At 45.3% G+C, this 25,631-nt stretch overlaps 2 protein-coding genes across 6 annotated transcripts in view; one reads left to right on the forward strand and one right to left on the reverse strand.

Annotated features, from left to right (window-relative positions):
- PAK5 (p21 (RAC1) activated kinase 5) overlaps nt 1–25,631 on the reverse strand; it is a 221,389-nt gene that overhangs the window by 130,894 nt on the left and 64,864 nt on the right. The gene's annotated exons all lie outside the window — the stretch shown is intronic.
- Nucleotides 11,822–25,021, forward strand: LOC135410777 (D-beta-hydroxybutyrate dehydrogenase, mitochondrial-like). Its single transcript, XM_064647546.1, has 4 exons — nt 11,822–12,483; nt 18,112–18,264; nt 21,053–21,183; nt 23,883–25,021. The coding sequence occupies exons 1-4, from the start codon at nt 12,147–12,149 to the stop codon at nt 24,228–24,230; spliced, it is 969 nt and encodes a 322-aa protein (XP_064503616.1). The 5' UTR covers nt 11,822–12,146; the 3' UTR covers nt 24,231–25,021.

A 25,631-nucleotide genomic window follows, 5' to 3' on the forward strand; every position in this document is an offset into this window, starting at 1 on the left:
CACAGGTCATTCCTCACACAGAGGTTTAGTTCATTTTGAAAAGTCAGAGACCTCTCCCACAATCTGCTCCAGTCCTTCACACTCCTTTAGTATCAGATTAACTACTAAAAATAATGTGCCTTGATTTTCCCTTGAAGCAATTTAGCCCACAGCTTCTTGTCTTCACTGCCAGGGTCAGGAAGACCAAATAATTCTCTTTTTCCTTTACAGCAGCTGACAAAATCTGGGGAGAAATATAGTCTTCCCCTCAGTCTTCCTCTCCTGAGGAGGAACCCCCCTCAATCTTCCTTGGCAGATCGAGCCTTTTGGGCCTGGGATCAGTCTTCCTGCTTTCCTTTTCACACTTAACCACTGTCCAGCTCAGCCTTGAAGCACACTTGGCAAAAGCAAATACTGTGCTCCTGTCTGCTGGAATATTGCACTTCCACATGGGGAACAATCCTGCTGACACACTTCATGTGCCTTTTCTGTAAAAGCATGGTGTTGTTTACTCAGGATCAGCTTGTGAGCCATCAGAATCTTTCATCCTCATTGATAAATCAACTACACATGTAGCTGGTGGTCCCCACCCTGGTGTAAGCATATAATAACCTGTATTAAGAGTTTATTGCAATAAATAAGTCTGTGTTCAGCAGAGGGACAGTGCTCTGTCACAGTTCAATGGCAAGCTGGTGATGGTGGATTTTTACCACATCTCCATTTGCAAACAACATCCTGAATTCCAATCCTGCCCAGTGTGCTCAAAGCTTTTCCAATGTGGTGCTAGTTGCGAGTTCCAACTGCATGCTCTCCTTCCATCAGCCAGATCCCACACGGAAACAAAAGACATGGACACAAAGCAGAAACTCCCTCAAAAACATCATTCTATCAGTTTTCCAAGCACTTTTGCACCCAGGTACTTTCATCCATTCCATCCTTATTAGAATGCATGAGAAGCAGACTCAGAATTCAAACCAGACCCTCACATCTCAAAAAAAAGAAGTCTGCCTGTTACTCATCCCCTCATTTCCTTCTAGGTGCTCACAAATAGTCTGGTTGTTTGTTCCAGTGCTTTTCCAGGAACTGGAGTTAAGCTGACAGGTCTATAATTCTAGACCTGCTTGTTAGCACCACTTTTGGACTGAAGGCTCAAACCTGCACACAATACTCCTGGGCTCTGCTCCAACAGACCACTTTAGCACATATTTAATTAAGAGTGAGAGACATCTGTGGCTGGAGAGGGGTTGAGTCACATGCTTAATGCTACACGTGCTTGGATGCTTTTCTAGTTCCTAAGAGTGGATACATTAAAAAAACCCCAACAAATAAACAATAAAACCCAACACACCAAACCTAAGCAAAACTAAGATGTGTTTTCATACAATGCTTATGACTTTAGAAATGCAAATGCCAACAAATACTAAACATCAATCTCCACGGATGGGTGAAAACCCTGAATCCTTCTCTGATACCCTGTGATCATCTCCACTACAGTGACTTGTTACTATTGTGCTGCTTTATTCTCTTGTTTTGTGAGATCTTCCCCAAATCTCCCTTATCTTAATATCTGCTACATTATGCTTCCAGCATGTCCTTCAAGCCTTATTAGTCCTTTCTCCTAGGGAGCTAATTAATTGATTAGATGTCACTTAGTCTGTCACAAACTGCTATTGACACCTCTTGCAGCAGCTTTCTTGCATTCCAAGTGTGTTTTTACACTTCTGAAAGACAGAGGACTGACAGCTCTGGAGAGCAAGACCAATCTCACTCCCAGGCCAGCTCTGCCCAGAGCAGTTCACACCAACAAGGCTATTAAACCCCACACTTCAGCTCCCAGCTTTAGGATTACCTGTAGCAATATCCCAGAAGGAAGCAGCACATTGAAAAAGCTCCAACATATGATGAGATCAGGACACAATGATGGGAATCAGAGTTCTCTGCTGCTCTCCATCATCTCCTGTAAGTCCTGGAAGCCTTTTCTGAGCTCCACATAAGGCAGTTTGCTTAAACACAGCCCTGGATCTGATGTTGCTGCTTCATCAATTAAACCACTTACACCTCTTCAGTGGGCTGGACTCTCCCCACTGGTGGTCAATCAGCTCTGCTCCATGGGATTGCCATTCCAATGGATAATTGCCATTTGAACAGAGTCACCTGGATCATCAGGTGCTGACTCCCAGCCCTTAACTCCCATCTATGCTTTGCTCTGCTGATTTTTCCCTGTTTCTGTTGCTGCTTGTTCCTTGGTTCTGAGCCCAGGATGGATGTGGGCAGTCAGGTTTTCTTCCACACCTCTTCCAGCTACCTTCTTCATTCTCTCCACACAAATCATTTCCCCAGATCAGTGAAGAGGCCTCAAAGCACACTGCTTATTCCAGACTAAATTTATCTTATGCATACAGAACTGGGGAGGAATTCCAGCTATCAGAGCTCTCTTGCAAGCTAATTATTCTTCAAAGAAGTTTTAGGTGGTCCTAGGGAGCATCTAACTATTGATTTTCTACTCTGTATAATTTCCCTGCAAAATGTAATCATTCTCCTCCTGTCTCACACTGTCATTTGTCTCTCAGAACAACCTGGGAACAATAAAAGAGTGGAATAGAGGGCAGCAAGAAGGGCACCGTCAAAAAAATATCTCTGTACAAGCAGAGTCTGTAAAAGCAAACCCAAGAAATGTCTGTAGACCTTGTTTAATATTCATCAGCCAGTGCAGTGTGTAACTGAAACCCAAATGTAACTGTTATGAAAATTCAGGCTAGAAGGAAATCAAATGGAGACAGCATTCTAAGGATGCTGGCATTTCAGAGATTCTCATTTCTGGGTTTCCAGCATAAATGTACCACAGAGGGAAATGTTACTGAATATATTGGTGGTTACAAATGGCCACATTTGTATATAAATTCACCTCTTAAAAAAAAAAAAAAAAAAAAAAAAGAAAAAGGGAGTTGTCAATAAGAGCCTCCAAGGAACTGGCCTAGTATAAATCTATTGCTAACACATGATTTTATGGAACAACAAAGTAGAAGTGGAATTGAGACCAGCAAATCTTAAAAACCCTGTTGTGCAATATTAAGCTGTTTTTTTTCCTCCATCTCCCTGCACAACAAAGCACTTGGCACATGATTAACTTCAAGAAAGCCTTTTGGCTTCAAAATTTAGCACCTTTCCATGTACCTGCATTCTGAATACTGAATATTTAAGCAGATGCTGACTTCCATGCTGCTGTTTAATTCCTCTGTGTTTGCAGGATAAAATCCATCCTGCCTGAGGACACTACTGAATAATTCTTTGGCACTGCCCAGTGAACTGTCTGGTGAGGGATGGGCAGCCTCCAGAGGGGCCAGAACCACTGTTATCATAATCAGACAACACAGCAAGGGAGATAAGGGCTTGTGAGGAGAGAACAGGGAGAACAGGGTAGAGCAGTATTGCTTTGCCCACGTCCCTGCTGACAAGACTCTGTGATGTAACTTAAAGCCACTCCCTGAATGTTTTAATCAGGAGGGGGCTGCACAAAGCCAGCTCCAGGAGCTGCCTGAGGGTCTCTGTTGACCTCTGCCAAGTATCTGCTCTTCCCTTGTAGTGTGGCCATGACAGGGAAAATAACTAATTTTGATTTCTTCCATGCTTGGGATTAAAACCCTGCAGGACTAGGGAAGACTGCTGGTTCTGTACTGCCCAAACTTGAGCCTGGTTTCGTCAGGTTTTGCCACCCCCTTTCCTTTGGATGTCAAATCACAGTGCAGGAAGGGAAGTAAAATGCTTTGGAAAGCAGATCACACAATCACCATTTGTGGTTGGCTTTTCTTCTCATTTTCTTCAGAGATTTTCAAGTCTTTTTCGTTTCCCTTGGGAAAATAAATTCTTATCAGAAGCTATCTAGCGACAGAAGAGAAAAAAGCTATTCTCAACTTAAATTAAAAAAAATAACTGAGCAAATTTAGGTAGATTGTGTCCTGCTGCTGCTGGCAGGCAGAGAAGTTGGTGCTCAGAAAACAGCTCCTTTTGTATGCCAACACTTCGCTGTGCATCCTGGCTTTCATTATTTAACAGCCTCCATGTGACACCAGGCTTTAAGAAACAGGCCATTCTTTAGCAACCCAGATAAGAACTCGGCTTCCAAACGTTCCCAGTGCGAACTGAGCGACGGCTTCGACTCCCACTGCTCTGAAACACGATGTGTGGACACCCCTGTGCACTGTCAGGGCAACAGCAGTGGGCTCTGCTGAAAAGGGAGCTGGTTGGAGGTAGAAATACACATTGTCTGAATTTGGGTCAAATTCCTGTTCCCTGTTTGCCTGATGCCCTCGGAAATCTGCCAAAAATAAAAAGAAACACAAGCCTACCAGAGGAAGGGAATGGCCAAAATCCACATGTAAAGTTTATCATTAAAACCTTAAATCCAAAGTTCCCAATCCAAGGGCTTAAAGATACTCTTTGAGTCTCCTGTGAGGAGCATTAAAAATGACCCAGTTTAGAGTGGCTCTGAGCAGCTGGAGTCCTGTCAGGAGGCCTTGAACATTCCCTGTGCTGCTCCAAAGTATTTCCCTTTCATTTGGGGGTCCATTCAAAAAGTGGGCATTCCCCTGATGGCAAGAACAAAGCAGAAGGACCTCAGCAAAGTCCCTTTAGGATGCAAAATACATCTATTTTCACTTTCCCAGCATTAACAAGAGCACTGTCTTCTACACCTTCAGGCATCTGCATGCCAAGAAATGAGGGCAAGATGCACAGGTGCTGCAAGGCAAAGGAGAAGATAAGCTGGGAAGAATCCAAGCTTCACCCAGGAGCAGAGTGACATTTCAGTACATTGTGCTTGGGAAGGTGCCAGTCCAAATGATCTCCCACACACTGCCTGGGCTGGAACAGTGAGCCCCCATATTTCTGTAATAGTGCACTTACAATTTCTTGCCAGTGATGCCAACGTTAGAGGAGGCAAAAATCCTTAGTGAGGGAAACTGCTCAGCTCAGGGGTTTGGGTAAACACCACCTTCCAAAAAATGGGTCCTGTGTTTTCTCACAGGAGTAGGACCATGTGAGGAGGCAGGGAAAAGGGGTTAGAAACTGCCCTAAACAATAGCATTTACATCCTGTTACCCTCAAAGAGCTGGTCCTGCCAACCATGTGCTGCCCCTCTGATCCCAGAAACTGGCCATACCTGTCTCAGTGAAGGGCCAAGGAGGTAATTCCAAGCTGCTGCTCAGAGATGGAATGCTGGGCAGCACTTCTGGTAGCCGGAGATTGAACCGTATCAGAGAAGCAGAGCCTTCTTTCCTGTGGGCTTTTACATTCCAGGAAGAAACCAAACCTATTGATTAATTCCTTCTGCATAATGTAAGTGAGGTTTGGGGCCAGGTGGGTGAGTAGTGGCTGTTGTCTCCTGAATCATTCTCTGCATCAGTGGGTTTAGCAGCAAATTCCAGTGTCTCTGTCTCTTGTATTAAAAGTTCCTCTACTGCCTATGGTACAGCTCCTTCTCTTGCACCCCCCCAACTCTACCATGGAGTTGACTTTTGACTTCTATTTTAAGAAAATGCAAACTTTCATGTATTTCCATCCTCTGGCCTTTTTTTTTTTTGGGGGGGGGGGGAGATAGTATTGACCTTGTCCTGTACATGGGGCAACTCAGACTTGTAAGTAAGGAAACCAAGCTTCTCATCACACTCATCTCTGATTTGTTCTGTGCTCTTAGACCACTTCTCCTGCACTTCCTCACCCCTCCTTGTGCCCTCACTACCAGCTGGCACAGGTAAGGAGAGGCAAATGAGCTATTTCCAATAGAAATTGGTGTCTAGGCTCCTGCAGCTTGGACCAACTGGCAAATTATGTGCCATATTCTGGGTTGTCCTTGAACAATCGGGCACAAGGGCAGTAGGACCATAAACCACCCGCTCTCTGATTTTTGTCCTTGGCTAGAGAGGGATGACAGTAAGATTATCCACACCTTCACCTGCACCAGCATTAAGGACATCATTTTACAGGGTGACAGACCTGGGAGCTTATCCTGCAGACTGACGGATGTGGTTGGTCATCACCTCAAAGCACAGTCTGCCCTTCACGTGAATGTTATTTTACTCCAGAAAGATCAGCGATCTGGGGTTATTCACAGCTGGTATCACCCAGGCCTTTGTCCAGGATGAAGGAACACATGCCCTTCTGAGGCCTGGAAGCTGATGGCACCACGGAGCAGGGAAGAGAGAGCCTGCTTTCTGCTAAGTCAGAGAAAGAGCAGCACCCTCCTGTGCTCATGTGCGTTCACTGCACTGCGAACTCAGAGCTCTTCTGCGGCTTGTCAGCGCAAAGCATCCTGTTTCCCACCCTTCAGATCCCGCGGCCCAGGTGAGGGCTGGCACATCTTCCTGGCATTATCCGAACCCTAAAACCTGGCGCAGAGGGTGTCGGCCGGGACTGCAGAGCAGAGGCCGCTTCTGCCTGCGGGGGGAAGGTGACACACACGTTCAGGACAATCCTCTTTCCCCGCAGGTACAGACAGGGCTCGTTTCTCCTGCACAGGCTGCCACCTCGTGGGCATCGTCTGGAACAGGTGTTCTCCTGGAAATAATAACTCTCGAGCGCAAATAACACGGTACCGTCAATATTCTGCTCTGATGATCTAAGGGCACCACAAACCTTCGGGTGCCTGACTTTGGAATATTATAGAGGAGCAGAGATGATGCAGCTGTTCGGCTTCTAACAAGGTTGGTGGGATAGATTTTCCACAAAAGATAAGAGCTTTAATAGGCAAATCCATAGGTGCCAGTATGGAATACTAGTCAGAAGCAGCCAGCTTGGCACAGTTCTTACACAAAAGCTAAAACCTCGCTGCCTTTGTGACTGTAGGAGCTCCAGGCTACTGCTGGTCTGTCATTGCAGCCAGGCATCCCAAAGGATCAGACAGCTTTGTACGGACTTCAGAAAGTTTGGGCTCCAGTTCAGGGGTGAGACAATCAGAACTGGCCTCATGACTTCAAAATTGCCCTCATGAGTACCTTGTCCTCACAGGAGTAAGCGACGCCCTTGGAAAGGAGGCACTTATTAGACAGGGTTAATCAAAACTACTGGAAGTTAATTCTGGGCAGATTTGGAGAAGGATATTTAGGGCTTGGGTAAAATTATTTAAAAATTTTCTAATGTTTATGTTGGATCAGCACTGAACTGATTGTGTATCTACTCTGACATCACTGGTATTTCCCAGCAGTCTGACAGTGTAAGGGCTTTTTGTCATCTGGAGATGCTGGGGAAGAGCCACTGTGTTCAAACACACACCATTTCTCCAACTAAATTAACTTTTAACCACAGATAAATCCTAGTTTTGTTACGTTGGTCCTCTTTTCCAGGAATCCTCAGGTTCAAAGCAGTTTACCTGATGAATCTATGTCTGCACTGTGTGGTTAAATGACAGTATGTGCTGGAGGAGACCACTTTCATTTCAGCCCTTCCTAGATCTGATCACCAGGAAAAGAAGGAAACTTGATCTCCTCTCATCCTTATCCTCCACCTCCACTTGAAGCTCCCAGTTTGCTACGCTGCATTGGTCCTTCCATGAGAGAAATGAGGGTGTGTGGAAAAGCAGTCCAAGCATTTACTCCCTTTGGATCATTTTGCAGTAGCATTTTCAAGTCAGAATGATCCCACATTTGTCTTCCAAGTTAGAAATGAGATAAAACAGAGTTTAATTTTTTGTTTGTTTCTGGAATGTATTAATTGGAAGGCACAGGGTGTCTTTTCACTTTCCACACTGCCCATGCATGAGGATACACCAGCTGAACCACAACATATCTGTTCCTGAGCCAGGGGTGTTCCAGTTTAAAGAGGATCAGTCACTTCAGGTTAAAAGAGACAGTGGAGTTTCCTGCTTCTAAGAGAATTTCCCTCACGTCTCTCTCTCTCTCCTTGTTTGCTACTACTCCAATACTGCCAAAAGGACTTAATCCTGGGGACTTAATAAAATAACTTCTGACATATGGAAGACTTAATCTCTGGAATAGACTGGACACTGTATGCAGTGACAAGTGTTTGAAAATATTTCATGGGTAGAAGATATTCCTGCCTTGCCTTTTAAATAGAAGCCATCCCCCTTTTTTTAACACACGTGGCATCCTAAATCTGTTTTGCCAACCGAGCCCAGGCTCTTTAAAAATACGCAGTGAGATTTTAATGCAGCTCATCACATTATACAGAACCAGACATCCTGCTTAGTCTTCAAAGACTCGATATTCCCCATGCACAGCCCACATGCAACTGCTCCTGTCTAATTACATGGAATGACACCCTCCCATTGGCTCCTTTCCTTTGACACTCCGGCAGAGCCTTCGCTGGCTGAGCCCCGAACTGGGACGTGCGGCTTGCCAGCTCTAAAAACTGCAAGTGTTTCTGTTCACAATGTCTTTGGCTGCTTAACTGCACCAAAAATACAGTATTTTAATCTTCTTCCTGGAAAGCTAGTCTTCCCAGTCCTGAAACTTGCCTTCAGATGCAAATTCAGTGTCAGCTTTTTGGATGGTTGCAGCAAGCAGCGTCATTCCTGTGTCAGCTCTGGAAGACAGGAATGTGTTTTGCTGAACTTCCAGATGAGTTTCGTGTTTCCTCCTGTTGGATAAGCATCATTTTCACCAGTATCAGAAAGGCCCAGCAGCATTCCATGCTGCTCCCTGTGCAACAGCAAGAGGAACATGACATGGTTTGGGATCTGAGCTGACAAGACCCAATGGATGGCAAAGGGAAGAGTCCTGGTGAACTGTGTGTGACACAGTCAGATCCTGTGGGTCAGAAATCCTGATCCTACACCCCAGAAATCATGACATTGGCTCCAGAAGCATTAAAATGATAAAAGAGGGGTCTGTATTAATTGTTTCCCAGGTTTTCTTGGTTATTTGGAGCTTTTAGGAGGTACTCTGTCACATTCTCAGCATTTTGCTGAAGCTTTGACATGAGGCACTTTGCATCAAGTGATTCCTGTGAAACCAAGGATGGCTCTGCAGTTACCTGAAAACATAGCAGAATTTCATCTTTGCTTCCAAAAGTAAAAATAATAATGACTTGCACATGCTGCTGGAGAGTTGAGGCTGTAAGAAAGACATCAAGGAGCATTACTGCTCCTACCCAATCCTGAGAGTGAGCACCACTGAGAATGGCAGATGGCAAACCTTGAGACAGCTCCAACTGGTGCTAAGACTGCCAGGAGGGGTGCAGGGATGGGGGCTGAGGGAACAGGAACAAGAGCATGGGGAAAATAAGCAGAGGTGACTGGACATGAGAAGAGGCACAAATATAAGGAGATTAAGGGCAGGGGAAAACTACACTGTCTCCTCCCTTCCCTTGTATCTTGGTTTCTGCTGGAGCAAAGCTGGACAAAGATCTGTGCATATTATTTAAATGTCCCACAGCAAGCCCTGCTCCTCACAGCCACCGACCCTCTGCTCAGGAACAAAGTGAAAAGCAGATCTGGCTTCCCTGGAATCAAGCTGGAAGTCCTGGGGTGCAACAGGGGAACACGGCCCATCCCAGCTCTCCTTTATCACGGTGCTTTCCAGCCATTCCTTGAGAAGAAACAGAGTCCTTTAGAAAAACAGTTTGTGTTTTGAGAGTAGGGACAACATGGCAACACTTCTCTGTTCAACAAAAAACTTGGAGTGTCATCTTTCCCATCTAATTTGCTTCAGACTGAAAACTAACAGAGCTGGTAAGATCTAAGCAGTATTACCTTCCCAGAGAAACCTAATCTTAAATGCCTTAAATCCATAGTTTGGCACTTCTGGAAATGGCCTGGTTTTCCAATGTGTAGAAGAACTGCCTCCACAAGCAACTCAGTCCTTAGGAATATCTGCTTATCTAATCACCTGAACTGGGAAACTTGTTCTTCAGTTTTTAAGTGCAGCAACTCCTTATTTCACCCTGTGAAAGACACTGGGTGGTATAAAGCTTTAAGCATAAACTTCACAGGTTTCTGTTCCCAGAAATGCTCTCAGGAAGAGTGGAAGATCCCTGGGCATATTCTAGGAGCAATCTCATTCAGATCCCCATCAGGCTCTAAGCATCTTCCATTTCCTCATCGACTTCCTCAAAATCCAGACTTTTTCTTAAACTTGCTACAGGTAATCCACAACTAACTGGAATTGCATAAGAAATAGAACAGATCAAGACAGATAAAAACTTAGGAGTTCTGAGAAAGAGATTTCAGAAACTAGACAAAACACAGGCAAAATTCAAAATACACATTAACACACAAGCATGAGTACCTGTGTGTACACATATGTGTCTATATGAGAACAGAATACTATAAACCAGAGGAAAACCATCCCAACAAATAGAGTTTTACTGCCAATACACTGCACTGTAGACCTAAGTGGCCTCACTTCCTGGACTAGGTAGTCCAGAAGTTGTTTCTGACTGTGAAGGATGCAGTTGGAATCCATAACTTTCTTCCTGTTATTAACCAGACACAAAAGCTGAGAGAGGAGAGACTGGCAGACATGGACCAGAGGTGGGTAGGAGGCATGGAGGAGGTGAATCTGGAATCCCTCCCTGTCTTTTTATGCCAGGAGGAACCAGACAGGGAAGCTGGCTGCAGGACAGGCTGTTATCAACTCTCATGATTCGGAGAGTTGCATAATTATTTTTCAAATGTAAAGACAAACCTTTGTGACTCATGTAGTTGCAGAAGACTGGAAGATCTTTTGAAGGCTAAAAGAGGGCAGCATCTCCCAGTGTGATGGAGCATGGTCAAATAAATCCTACTGAGGACAACTATCTGGATATCTTCTTTGAGGTTTAACCATTCATGTCCTACTTTGTCTCCCAGCAGCAGAGCACAACCTCCTTTCCCAAGCCACTTGAGGCTTTGAATCCTATAATGCAATGCCTTTGGAGACCTGAGCAATGCAGAAGAGAGAGAGAGCACTGAACAATTTAAGGTAAACCTAGACAGATGTGCAGCCAGCAGGACGACAGACACAGGAATGTCTTGGTCCATGGAAAAGCAAATCAAACAATGATTATTCCCTTTCTCCCCAGGATATCAGTAAAACTCTCTCTGTCAGTGTGAAGGGATCCCCAAGCAAACACGAAACACGGCTGATTGCAGGGACAGTGTCATTTCTGGAGACTCAGGGGCAGCAGGGCACCAGCAGTTCAGAAACCCCTCTGCCACAACTAGATACAGGTTGTTCACTAAATATGAACAAGGCTGTTACAGGGATGTAGTTCAGGTAAATATTTGGACCATCCCTCTGTGTGTTAAGGCCTCCTGCTTCCTCTGCAACTGCTTGTATGTCAATGAATGACTCTGGTCCCTTTGTATTTTTCACAAACCAACTTTAAATCACAATTAATAAAGGCATCTGTTTCTCTCAATCATTTCATTTTACTCAGAGGAGGCAGATATGACATAGTATCCCTTTCAATAGCTGCTTGGAGAGTTGCTCATATAAAAGAAAGGGCAGAGTAAGCACTGCCTAATCAAATTTCTCCTGTAATTTTAGCTCTCGGGGATCTTTTTTTCAGCAATGTGTAACTGTCATTTTAGCCTACAAGAAGCAGACATTTTCCTCCACCATGGAGTAATGTAGGGACCCTTGAGACAACAGCAGACACAGACCTGAGCCATGAAAACCCCACATCGGTTTAATACTATAATGTAACATAAAACGTAACATATAGCGACTAACATAATAGTGCAGCTGTATTAGAAATCCCCATCTGACCGATTAGAAACACTCGTGCTGCTTTCGTTTCATGCCCTGCGGCCAGTCTGTAGCACCGGGGCGGTATAAAACCCAGCTGAGCGGAGAAGTTGAACTGTCCACGCAAGCGGATCTCGGCACAGCCCACCTCCCTTTCGCCGGCGCAGCTCCAGCTGCCCATGGCACGATGCTCACAGCCCGCGCTTTTCTGCTCGAAACTAAAAGCGGCGAGAGACTCCAGCGGGGACAGACCCCTGCCAAGCCTCGGGCTCCCCCAGGACGCCGCTCCCGCTCCCCACCGGCGCTCGGAGGGAGCGGACACCCCGCACGCCCGCGGAGCGAGGGCGGTGCCTGCGGGCGGCCGCTGCCCGGGGGAGGAGATGCCGGGGAGGGCATGTCGGGCTGGGAGGAGATGCCGGGCGAGAGGAGAGGGCGCTCCATCCCTCCCTCTGTCCCAGACGGCGGGGCTGTGGCGGCGCGGGCGGGATGTGGGCAGCGGCCCCTCTGCTGCTCCTGCTCCTGCTGCCGCTGGCGCTGGCGCGGCGGTGGCGGCGCGGGGCGGCGCGGCTGGAGCCGGCCGGGCGGGCCGTGCTCATCACGGGCTGTGACAGCGGCTTCGGGCACCTGCTGGCGCTCCGCCTGCACCGCCTGGGCTTCACCGTGTTCGCCGGCTGCCTCTGCCCCGGCGGGGACGGGGCGCGGCGGCTGCAGCGGGAGGCGGCGGCCGAGCCCGGCCGGCTGCGAGTCCTGCGGCTCGATGTGACCCGCGCCCGCGACGTGCGGGAGGCCAAGGAGATGGTGCTCAGCCACCTCCCCGAGAGAGGTGAGGCCGGACGGGGGGACCGGGGCGGCCGCGGGGGGCTCAGAGACCACGGGGTCCCCAAGACGGCGGCTCGGTTCGCCCGGGACTGCTGGACTGGGGAGCGCCGTCGCTGATGGTGCAGATCGCAGTTACCGCTGTGGGTAACAACAACAATACTTTGTGTTAAAAACGCCTCGGTGTGTACGCGAACTGGGGCTTGTCCGATTTTTGTACAGCGGGTGCGATTTTTGTACAGCTTCGCCTTCCCACCAGGAGAGGAACTCCCCGAGTGCAGCGTCCCCGGGTCCCCTGTGCAGGTATCCCACAGGAGGGAAGGGCAGGGGAAGCGCAGAACAGCTGTGCAGGCGTGGAGGGGTGGGAACGTGATGGATTTCTGGGCAAGATTTGTGGAAAGAGGAAATAAGTAGAAGTGCAGCGAGGGCAGCGGCCGTGCCATACCAGAGCAGCTGCTTCTCGGAGCCACTTGAGGTTGGCCAGGCTAGTCCCTGGAAGGGTTACTGAAAGGGAAATCTGTCGCTTACACGCCCTGCAGGGAGAGTGCACCCCGGGGAATGGATAGATTTAGCTTCAGAATAATTGCAGACAACCTAAATCCTGGGTTATCCCTTCAGAACACGTGACACAGCGCAGGTGATGGGGCCACAGAACCTCCTTCCCCACTGGGGCTGCAGGGCGAGAGCCACCCAGGGTGATTCCGGGGGTCACTTGGCGCAGAGCACGTTCCTCAGGCTGTTTCCCTCAGAATTACAGACAAATACTTCCTGCTCACGCAGGGCACAGGAGTGGAGAATAAAGCACGCAGAGCAGTAATGAAATGCAAGGCCTCTGCTCACTCATGTGCACATTGGGAAGGGGATGAAATGAGAAGTGAAGTAAGGTGCCGCTCTTTAAGTGTGTGTATTTATGGTTGATCTTGACCTTATCTGATTAAGAGGCCTCCCCTCTCAGGCTTTTTGTCAACCTGCAGACACAACACAGATGACTCACAAAAGCCCTTACAGGCTCCATGGGGACCGGGTCACCTGAAACTCTGGGTTTGAGATGATTTATCCTGTAATTCTGACAGCCTGGGCTGTGTCGTGTTCACACGCAGTGTCATGTTCATGCTGCCCTGTAGACCCTGGAATCCACAGTTCAGGACTAACTTGCTGGTAGAGCAGAAATCCAAACTACTGGTAACACACTTAGCTAGATATTCTGCCACTTCATGGTTTGTTTCCCTATAAATATTTGTTCTGTTCTGAGCTGTGAAATTATGTCAATCTGAAAGGATGGCAGATCAATTCCGTGGTATGTAGCTCATTCTCTAGAGTCAAGTAACTGTTGCTCCATGAAACTGCTGGCTCTGGTGCCTTCCTTTTTCTTTATTTGTTTTTATGGCTTGTGCACCCATTAAGATGAATTTCTAAAGTATGTAGAGTCCTTTCTTGCTTAGAAAGAAGAAAGTTCGTGCACATTAAAGTCAATATGAACTTTGGACCAGGCCTTTGGAGCATGTTGATTTGCAAACCTCAGAATTTTTCTGATTTTCTTCTGTTTCAGGCAGGAATTTCTCCTCCTTTTCTTGCCTGTTGTGAGTGGGTGATATGTAGCTAGCTGGAAGGGAGGGATATTAGTTTTAGTTCCTACCTCCTACTCCAAGGTTATTAAGTACTGTCTTCCACTTAATTAAGATTTTATATTCATGGAATTCAGCCATGGTACAATATTTTGGCCCAGATTCCCTATACAAATAGACTCATCCTTGCAATGAAGACAACCACAGCATAATATTCCATACAAAGGATGGTGACTCATGAAGGTACATAAATAAAACTCAGGAGTCTCATCTGGCCTGCTACCACCCTGCATTGCCACGGACTGAGGGGGTTGTTCCCTCTCTTCATTTTTCACTGGGAACATAGCAAATCACACTTCCCTTCCTTTGGCTAGTTTCCTTTAGTATGGGTTTGGAATCTCTCGGGAGACAGCCCGTCATTTTCCCATGGGCTCAGGTTTAGATGAGAAGCTCCAAAGATCAGTGATCCCAGGTATACCTGTCAGAGTTTAGGGAGTCTGGCCTAAACTGTGTGTTGGCACTTGCACAGAAAGAGCCTGATTTTCAAAAGCTTTTGCAAACACACAGCTCAACTGACTTGAATAGGAGCAGGACTTTTAAGAGTTTCTGGAAAAACATCACGTACATTTTTGGCCTAAAAAAGGACTTTGGATCAGCAAGTCATGAAGTCATGAAGTTGAAATTATTGGGGAGCTTATGTGAGAGCTACTGTCCTTCTCCTGAAAGCCTCACTAATCTTAAGCTTGGTTTCCTAAAGTGGTTCTTTAGATTCGTGGCCGTATCTTTTAATCTTTGTCCTCGGGATCCATTTTCCCAACACAGAGATCAGTGGAAATCTCTTTGACATCCTGCTTTCCAACATCCAGTCCTGCTTCCCAGTTGACTTATTCCCTGCCTGCTGTAGCACAGTCTAACACCCCTCTTCCTAAACTGGGCTTGGAATGAGTTCTGTTTTGACAGTCTGACACACCAAACATCAGCTGCTTTTTCCTAAAGTGTCTGTGCATGGACACTGAGGAAATGCAACGTCTCCCTCCTTCAGCTGTTTGATTCTTGTGCCTTGTCCTTCTGGATTTCCATCTGTATTTCTTATGTTACCTGAGCTGCTTTTGTCTAAGCAAATATACAATATATTTTGTATGCACATTTACAGCACTGATTTTTACCGCAAACATTTCAGAAAAGAAAGACCAAAGCAGATTCAAGTACCCTGAGTACAGAGCTGGGCAGGTTGTTTCTTAAGAGGTAGGGAATATTCTGAGAAAGTGGAATAAGGGAATAATGAACTGTTTGTTATTTGGGTCGAATTTTGAGAATTGATTCAACTAAACAAAGTGGCAGGAAAAATTCCGGAAGATATCAGAACATTTCCCATTCAGGAACGCCAAAACATTCAAAGAAACAGTAAGTTTTGCTTGAGGGCAAACGAAATGTTTTGAGCTGACCCTGAGCAAAATGTGTTTTTATGTTTTACTTAATCTTCCCTTCACAAAAGTCTGTTTCAGTTTAACTCAGGCCAGCTTTTCTCCCCTCTTGGGATTTGGCCACCGTGGAGAAGGAAGGGGCCATTATTCTGTGAGCTCTGTTCATACACACAGGCTGGGCCCAACACTGACCACCTGGAGGCTTTGAAGCACAGGAGGCTGGAGAGAAAACTTAAGCCTTGCTAGCTAAAATCTGTGATTCACAGTTCAGAGGAAGAAAATCAATTGTCTGAAGTTTAATGGGTATGTTTCCAAAGTCCAGATATTCAGGGATATCTGGAGCAAGTGTTCTTGCTGTGCTGCACAGGGCGCAGTGGCAGAAGGAAAATAACTTTTTTAATTAGAAAAGGTAAAGCTGAAGATATCAGGGAACAGCTTTTACAGTGATGCCAGGCTTTAGTTTGTGTTGTGTTAGAGCTGGGTTATGTAAAAATAACCCTGAGGACAGAGACCTCCAGCCTTGAGCAGACACAGATGGGATGTGCAGCAACTCGATCCATCAGCAGATTGGATCATGTGCAAGTAAAAAATATTGAAAATTAGCTTTCACAGAGGACTCTAATCCATTGATCTTGAAGCATTTTACTGGGAGGTAAGTCCCATGGGGCTGGTTCTGTTTTAAGAAGGAGAAATAAAGCTAGAAAATGATGGAAAGGTCTGGAACAACAGGGCAGCAGTAAGGGGAAGAAGGAAGTGTAAGGTGCCCAATTCCAGTGGCCAGTTTTTTGGTCCATTTCCTCTCCTCTGTCTGCTAACATTTGGGGCCATGGAAGAGAAGTGAGTACAGACAAAACTGCTGCATTACTAGGACATGAGTCCATCTGTATCTAAAGTTACCAGAGAGGTACAGTGTCCAGGATTGCTGTGACAGGCTGCTGAATAGTGATTTAGTCTCTTTGCAGGACAGAGTTATCCAAGTTCTGTCTGGTAAATTCCTGTTCTGTCTGGTAAATTCCTGATCTTGAGTGTTTTGCTCTGCAAATGAGATGTTCACTAAAAGAACTCTGTTTCTTTCTCTGTTTAAACACCAATTTGATTAGGTAATAAAATAGTGTATATAGGTTAGAAAAGCTTACAGAGGTCTGCTTTACAGACTAATTCCAAAATTTTCTGTTTCAGCTATTGTTGTGAGTGAAATCTGGTATTGGCAGTTCTTGGCAGGGCTCTGGAAGGACCAAGATACCATGGAATCATTGCAGTAGTTTTGTCAGAGGAGATTAGAAAGAAAAGGCTTCAGCCCAAGCGTTTCTGCAGTGCCTTCTCCTGGGTGATCAAACATCCCCTGAGAATAACTCTGCTACCACAGGTCCAGCTGGGTCAGCATCACAGCCCTGCCCCAGACTCTGTGTCCAGAGGAAGGCAGAGAGGCACTGAGGCCTGTTCTGCCCCCAGAAAGCCAGGCTGAGAGATCTGTAGAAGGCGTGGCAAAACAATCCTTTGCCTCAGACACACACACAAGAATTGTTTGAAGGAAATGCCTGAGCCAATTGTCAAGGCTGGCAGAACTAAGCTGCGAATGCAGCTGTTTCAGTGCAGGTCAGGCTGCCCTGGTACTCCTTAGTTATGCTGCTGGTCACCCCAGAAACGCTGCCAGTCAGGATTTGAGGATGGAAACACAAATGTTTGCAAAACTGTGCATCTACAGATCTGTGCTGTGAAGGCATGGAAAGTCAGCATGGCTTGATCAGCATTTAGGCAGCATGACAGCTCCAACCTGAGCACTCCTCACTTCGACAGACAGGCATTTCCAGCAGCTGAGCTTGTTAACACTGTGCAGGGCTCACATGAAATGTGCTGTGGCTTTGGGCTAAAGGGCTTCAAACTTTCTGTCACAGAGATCTGTAAGAACAAGCTTTGCTGCCAATAAATTTCTGCTTGTAAATGCTGAAATCTTACTGTGTTTGGAAGGGTGGGGCTCCTTAGCACCAAAACCTGTCCTTACGTGGGTAATAAAGTTGCTTAAGAGTACAAAATTTACAAAACACTGTAGCCACTGACCTTGTTTGATTACCCAATGCTGCACCCATGTACCTGATTCTGGCTGATTTCAGAAGGAATCAAAGCTCAAATCCTAGAAAAGGATCCAAGACTTAGGCTCCTAAATTAGTCGGTCACTTTGAAAATAGTACCCCTTAGCCTTTAGACTGCTTAATATAATTTTCACAAAGCTGCTCATAGCACACAGTGGGATTAAAGTAATTAAAATATCATGGCACACCACACTGTCAGTAAGATTTAGCCTCCCAGATCATATTACTCATAAATAACTTAAGATGACTATAAAGTGAGTGATTATTAAATAGCACTGAGACTTATACAAAAGGTGTCCCTGCCCATGGCAGGGCAGTGGAACTAGATGATCTTTAAGGATCCTTCCAACTCAAACCATTCCATATAGTCCAGATAATGGCCACAACTGCATTCATTCATCAAACAAAACATGCCTGCCCTTACAAGCAGAAAAGACAAAAACATAACACAACTATATGGTTGTTTCCAAGGGTCCAAATCACCAGAGTTGCTTTGTTTTCTGGTGGTGGTTGTTTCTCAGTTAAAGATGCTCGTTGAGACATTTCTCTTCCACAGGTTTCTGGGGGCTTGTCAACAATGCAGGAATATCAACTTTTGGCGAGACAGGGTGGCTGTCTATGGAGACATATGAAAAATTTGCAGATGTGAATCTCCTTGGGAGCATCAGGACAACCCTGGAATTTCTTCCCCTTCTAAGGAAATACAAGGGTAATGCTAATCCACTGTTATTTAGAGTTGTAGAATAATTAGCTTACTATAATCAGGGTAATGTAGCATCTATAAAAGCAGCTTTAATTGTCTCTCATTGAACTGAAATGACAGCCTCCTTCTGTGTGGCCTGAAAGAGCAACTTGATCCTGAAAAGAGGGTAAAGTCATAAGAGCAAAAAATATCCTTAAAGACTCTGTCTTTGCAGTACATAGAAGTATTTACAAATAAGGATTTATCTCAGTGTTTGACTCAAAAAAAGAGAGGAAAAATGTTTACAGGAGATCACTAAGCCCAGGCAAGACTTTGTAAGCACTGACAAAGAGAAAACACAAAGATCCAATGAACTGCTTAATGTTATTACTTAGGCTTTACTATTTTACTGTTTGGCAATTAGGAGAGAAAGGATGACCCTGCAGAGGTGAACTAGAGACATCCAGCTTCCAGTTCCAGGTCTAACAAGATCTTCTCTGTGACCTGGGGCAGGAGACTTCAAGTATGTGAAACAGTGTCATACACAGAGACACACAGGTATCCAGTGGGATAAATGCATCTGCATGGGCCTCCACATTCATGGGCTTTATCCTTTCTTCTGAGAAGAAATGGTTTCATAACCCTCTCCAGTATGGCAGCACATCTCAATTGCTTTGCAGTTTGTTCCCTACCTGTCTCCATCTGTATTTGGGAAAGAGGATACCCTTTTCCTTTCTCCCACTGTTGCTTAGCTTGTGTGTGTCAGCTGTAAGAGATGAGGATTTGTGCTCTGTGTGTGCAGCATCAGGCACAGGAAGGGCTGAGTTTCATCTGGAAGCCCCAGATGTCATTGCTACAGAAACTGTTAGTAAGATAAAAGCATCCCCTTTTCTTTCTGGCTACTCTGCTTCTTTCTGCTTGGTTGCCTTTGGTTAATGATATTCTGACACAAGAAGAAAGAAGCCTTTAAATACCACGAGCTGGATGTGTTTTTGTAAAAGAATGTGCTATTGTATATATCCAGTGAGTGTGTTATGTGGCCATTACACAGGGAGACACCCCTCTTTTCCTGTGATGTCCTGCTTACTGCTAAAACTCTGTGATGCTGATCCACCAGAGGCATTTCTCTGACTTCCTGAATTGCACGGGGTTACTCTGAAGCAAAGGGGACTAATTGTGTGTATGATATTAAGTACATGCATAAACTTTCAGAAGATTGAGGTCTGGATGGCTGCACATACACAGCACAGAGGAGCACTCTGCATCTCACCCCTGGCTGACAATGCTGCCTTGATTAACTGCCTGCACTCCATTTTCAAGTTCCATCTACGCAGGAGAGGAGGCCAGGGCACTTTTAGGAAAAACCCAAGGTTTCCTGTCTCCTTCCTTGCAGGAACAGCCAGGACAGCTAAAGCTCACGTTCTTGGGGGCAGCAAGCAACATCTCCAAATGAAAAGCCTGAATTACAAATGTTAGTGTGTTCTCCTGGGAAAGCTGGGTTTCAGTCACCTGAGGCAAAGAGAGAAGGGAAATGATGTGTCCCCCATCCTGGGTGTGGGCCCCAAATAACTTGGCTACTGGACAAAGGAGGCAGAGGCTGTTCTACCATCACTCACTGTGAAGGAAGGGGCTTGCTGCCATTTTAGGATGGGCAGCTATTCCAAGAAAACCTTCAAGATTATTAGTACCTGTAAAGAGAGGTATTGCCCTCCAGCCTAGAACTTAAGCGTCCTACCTTGAGAGGAGCAACACTTCCCCATATCTTTTCCAGCCTGCCAAGTCAGCTGATGCAGCATCTTGATCAGCAAGCTGGTAGTTCTTTTCCTCTTACTGTGTGTAAGATTTATTCAGAACACTATGTAGGAAGGCAGGGAACCTAATTCAGAATGACAGATTTCACAGCATTCTCATGACACCCTTTTGATGTCCCACAACCCTGTTCTTTTTGGTCGGACCTGGGGCCCAGATGCATCTGCATCTGTGGCAGCAACAGGAGTGCAGCTCTGTTCTCTGCATTGTTAGAGACAAGGCCACCTTCTGCCTCACCTCTGGTATTTATATATCCACATTCACACATTCCTTACTCTTTGGTGTGACTATGTGACAGAAGTTGACAAGTAAACAATGGAAATGAAGCACAGCCCAGTGCCTCAGATCAGAAATCTCTGCTATTAAAGTCATGCCTGCGCTCAGCAGGAGCTACAAAGGGGGAAAAGCAGCACAGATCAGGGAAATTATGGCAAAGCAGTGTAATGCTGCACACATTTTGTCAAGTCACATTTCCTTGGTGAGGCTTATCAGTGTTCAGTCTGACTTTGACTTTGTGTGCACAGTTATAAAGCCGTGTCTCAGTGCACAGACATCATTAGCACAGGAAAAATGGTATTAGCAACCATATATCCAGCTCAGGGCAAATCATCTCCTCTCCTTTGCAGTCTTCCTCTTACTAGCACAGTGGTTTATTACTACTTTTCAGTCTAAAGTTTTTAGGGGACTGCTTTGTTTCCACCTTTTCCCTCCTGTCTCAGACTCAGCAGGAATAAGCAGCACACTGGGAAATGTGTTAAACTTTGCCTGGCCCAGCACCTGTCACTAGATGGAAGGAGGGCAGATTTTTGTGTGAAGTTCTCTGCCTACAGAGCTGAGTGCACTTCTGTGCTGGGGAGCGAGTGCTTACACTGCCCAGCTTTGGCATACTCTGCAGTAAAGCAGCCTCATAAATACCACAGAATTAGCAGCTCAAAGCCTGAGGTAAACCAATTCCACGTTAAAGACTGAGAGCAAAGTTATGTGATTTGAACTATTTTCTTTCCAGGACGTATTGTTTTCATGTCCAGCATCATCGCTTATTTTACTCTGGGAAATGGCATTTATTCCATGACCAAGGCAGCAATTGAAAAATTCTGTGATGCTCTAAGACTGGAAATGAAGAAGTTTGGTGTCCAGGTAAGTGATGTAACAAGTACCTTGTGTGAAACTCCATGCTATTTCTAATACTCATTTTCATATGAGAAAGACCTATCCCCAAAGCACAAGGTGGAAATTTTGGCCAAGGGAACAAGTGTATGCAAAATGATATCCAGTCTTGTGCAAAGTAAGCTCCGTGCATCCAAAGTGACAAAGACAAAGATCAGAACTGAACCCATGAGTGCAGCTTCCCTTCAGAAAGAGGTGTTTTCTCTGTGGCTTATCAGTCAGCTGGAAATCACTAAGAACAGCAGGCCTGGGTGATGTTTGCAGTTCTGAGAAGCTGTTGGACAGCAGGTTTGTGTGCCAACACTGGAACTTGCACATTTTTTCCACATTCTCTACAGTGGAGAAACTTCCTGACACAGGCCTGCCTGAGCAGTGCCATATTCCACACAGAGCTTGTAACAGCACCAGATAACTCCAGTGTTCCCTGGGGTGGCTGCAGAAGCAAAGAGCCCAGACCCTGAGTGCTGTGCAGAGAGAGGAGGGGGCTTGTCACCTGCCTGAGGGGTTCTTCCTCTTCTCTTACAACATCAGTGCTTAAAAGCTCCTTCCTTTTTGTGAGAACAGCAAGAGGCATTATTGTGCAGAGTAATTATGTTTTTATTCTCTTAACCTAAGAGGCTCTAAGAGTGCTCTTAGTGCCCTGCCTAAGCAACACTGATAGTCAAACTTGAAGCTTAGATCACTAAGTAGCTTCACTAGGCTTTTTCCTTGGAGTCACTCTACTGTTGAAACACTCTTCTCAAACCCTAAAAGTCTTCCCTGGAGGGTTTACATTGGTGCTCTCTTTACATACACAGATTTACAGCATTGTTCAGAAGCTTTGTGTTGGGAAAAAAATTACAGCTATGCACCTATTAACCACTCCTGTCAGATAAATACAAAATGCTATAAAATGCTATAAAATGCGAGTGATTTTATGGATCCTAATACCCCACAGCATGATGAGGATTTCAACTGATTAGCTGAGGATAATCTCAAATGCATGGAAGAGCTTAGTTTAACAAGTTAGCTACTTCGGTAGTTTTGGGATTTTTACTGTTCCCCTCCTTGGAACAGTCCCAGCACACAGAGTGAGCCAGGCTGACAAACATTTCCAGAACGTCCGTGAGAGTTATTTTTCTGTTTCTCGCTGTATGTGAGATGCTGGCTGGCATTTGCCTGAGAACCTACCCTGTGGAGAGTCTTCAAAATACACAGTCCTGCTTCCCTGTGCTCCCTTTCCCCTGCTCTGTTGTCCCCTCTGTCCTTTCAGGAGAAAGCTGCACAGAGGTGACAAGGAACAGATGGAGCTATGGCTGAACTCCGGCCACACAAGCTGGCTGCCTACAGCAATCAAAGTACTTGTCTTCCATTAGAAAGCCTACAGAAAATTAAGGAATGGAAAAAAATACCATCTCTCCTTCTCTTCTAGCCAGATAAAAAAAAGGGAAGTTTTTACACCCCCTTTGTTTACAATAAATGTGGGAGATTTGCTACTGGCATTAATTTGTCTGATAACAGACACTTCTCTAAATAGCACCAAAAGGGAAGACTCCTAAAGATGTCCTGGGACAAACCTACCCGAGGCAGCACAAGCTGCCCCAGCTGTGCACACCATCTCTCTGCTGGAGTTTGTCCTGCTCCCCATGAATAGGATCTGCCCCCAATCCTTCAGATGTGCCCTGCAGGCTGAGAGCAGCCCCTTGCCAGCACTGACACACAGGTGGGAGCCGTGGTAGATGGGCTGGGTGGCAGATTGGAGACATTAAGGTTTTATGTGACCACAGACTTCCCAGAGAGCTCCTGTCACATCCCTGAGTCTCCTACACAGCTCAGCACTGGTTTTCCTCACCTTGTGTTACGCTCTGTAGAAATCAGGTCAGTCAAATGCCATGGAGCTTTTAATGTTGCATATCTACAAATAGTTTGAACAAGCCTGCTGCTAACTGAGGGAAAGCATGGATACTGTGAGTGCTCAGCCTGCTCTGAAATTCCCCAGAAGCCTCAGAAACAACACACACAAAGAAAACAGGCAGAGCAGCAAAGGACCTGTGTGCTCTCAATTTAAATCTACATGTGCACAAACCCACAGAAATTTGCTGACAACTTCAGTGAGAGGCAGACCAGGAGCTTTGGTTCCCCCTGTACTTGGCTGACAAGACCTAGTTTACTTTTAATTACACCTACTTGGGGAAAACAGCACTTCTTTCCCCAGGACCTTCTAATTTTCTTTGACATCTCCTTTTGTCCCAAATTGGGTCAAAAAAATTATCAATTTCAAGATTCTCCACTGAGGGAAAAATCCAAAGTATTCCACTTTGGAGACATCAAAGTCATACTGAAATGCTTTGTCTCAGTATTGTCAAAACATTTATACCATTAAGCCTTCTATAAAAATCAAAGATGCACTATTGCATTCTGTGAGGGTGTGCTGAGTAGTCAAAACAAGAACATTAACATCAGAGTGAAATGAGGAAGTCAGAATAAAGCACCTCTGCAATCTTAAACGTTTCACGGGAATACATTTTGATCTCAGTCAAGTTTCAAAGGTTAAAATTCCAACAAAGCAGCATTTTCCATAAGAAATCTGTCTGCAGAAAGCTTTTGATCTGTTTCACTGACTGTGGGATTTAATTGAACTCACAATGACTGACTGCATCTTGCAAATTTTTTTATCATCTTGCTCCCAGGTCTGTATTATTCAGCCAGGAAATTACGCGCGCTCCACAAGAATCCAGCCGCCGGTCAGCGCCGAGGAGATCTGGAGCGAACTCAGCGAAGAGGAAAAGGCTGTTTACAACAAGGAGTACGTCCAGGAGCGGGCAGACTTTTTCAACAGCATTCTCAGTGAAGGAAGCACAAATGGCCACGAGGTTGTGGATGCCATGGTAGATGCTTTAACATCTCCTGCACCCAAGGCACGTTACATGGTGGCAAAGCTGAAGGAAAAGGCCCTGGTGTTTGTGTGTGCTTTATTCCCCACTGCTGTGATGGATTCTGTTTTGTCTTATGCTCTGAGTAAAGTAAAACTTGCATAGCCTACTTGGGTGAGGCAGTTTTCAAAATGTGAAATTCAGGGCTGAATTTAATGCCCCCAGGCATTATAATGACACCAATTAACCAATACAAGCTTTGGAGGGTCTCCCTAGTCAAAACTGTCACTGATTCACAGGGAAAAAAATATACAGGACCCCCCCTGTGTAAAATTAAATCAGTTGTCTAGGTAACTTTATCTCTCCTGCGTGGAAAAAAAAAGGCCACTTACACTGCTTTAGGTATTGCCTAGAAACTTTAATGCAGCTTTTTCTACTTCAATAGCAGGGTGTTGTGTTACAGACACAATGCAGACAAAATGGAGCACATCCTACAGGGCAACTGTACCCCTGAAGTCATCCCAGCAGAGATGAAAAGGCCTTAGTTGTAGAAACTTGAGCAGCCATTTATTTAGAGGTGATAGGGAGAGATTATGGAAAAGTTAGGAATGAGCAATGGACCCTGAAATACTTTGAATGGAGTTAAGTGGCTGTAGCCAAAGTGTCAAAGCTCTGAGCAACCTGGTCTAGTGAAATGTGTCCCTGCCCATGGCAAGGGGGTTGGAAATGGATGATCTTTAAGGTCCCTTCCAACCCAAACCATTCTATGATACTATGAACGATAAAGTTGTAACATGGGAACAGTGTCTTGGCTAACTACAGTTCAGTCCTTTTTCAGGTGTTCTAAACAAATCTGTAGCAAAGCCAATATATCAAACACTTCGGAAAATAAGTTGCATATTCTATTTATTTATAAATGAGTATTTAATCCTAAATAAACTCTATCTTTTATCTGATGTCTGGATTAATCAATGTGTTAACCTAAGGTGACAGATATCAGTATTCCTGGAGCTCAGATAAAACATATTCAGCCTGGAGCTCTGGTTTTGCTACCTTATAAGGAACAGGGTCTGATGAAGTATCTATTAACAAGAACAGGGAAACTTTAGTAACTTTTATCTATGAGAGTAATTGAGCATGGTGGCTTCATTAACAGTCTCCTACTAATTGTTGTGGGAAAAATTTCTGGTTTACACATACACAGTTTTAAATTTGGCTTGATTGTGGCATGGTACAAAATCCAAGAACTCTGGGACCAAAAGATCCCAGAACAGCTGGAATCAACTGTGGTGACACTGGTAGATACAGGGCAGGAGTGTGGAGCTTTAGCCTCCCCCATGCCAGCTCTCCCATATCAAACCAAAGACTCTGCTGTAAGTTGACATGGTTAACTTTTTGGTCTGAACCAGAAATTGCATCCTATACCTAGAACCATCTTAATATGTTAAATTAATTACTGAGAAAAGTTCATGCTCTCCCCAGTGGGTAATTGGGCAGCTAGGATGAGCAAACAGACTGATTATTCCAGGTTTTCTCCTGGTACACTCAGCAGTGGAACAGCCACTG

This window comes from Pseudopipra pipra, chromosome 3, assembly GCF_036250125.1.
Source record: "Pseudopipra pipra isolate bDixPip1 chromosome 3, bDixPip1.hap1, whole genome shotgun sequence".
NCBI classification, from domain to species: Eukaryota; Metazoa; Chordata; class Aves; order Passeriformes; family Pipridae; genus Pseudopipra; species Pseudopipra pipra.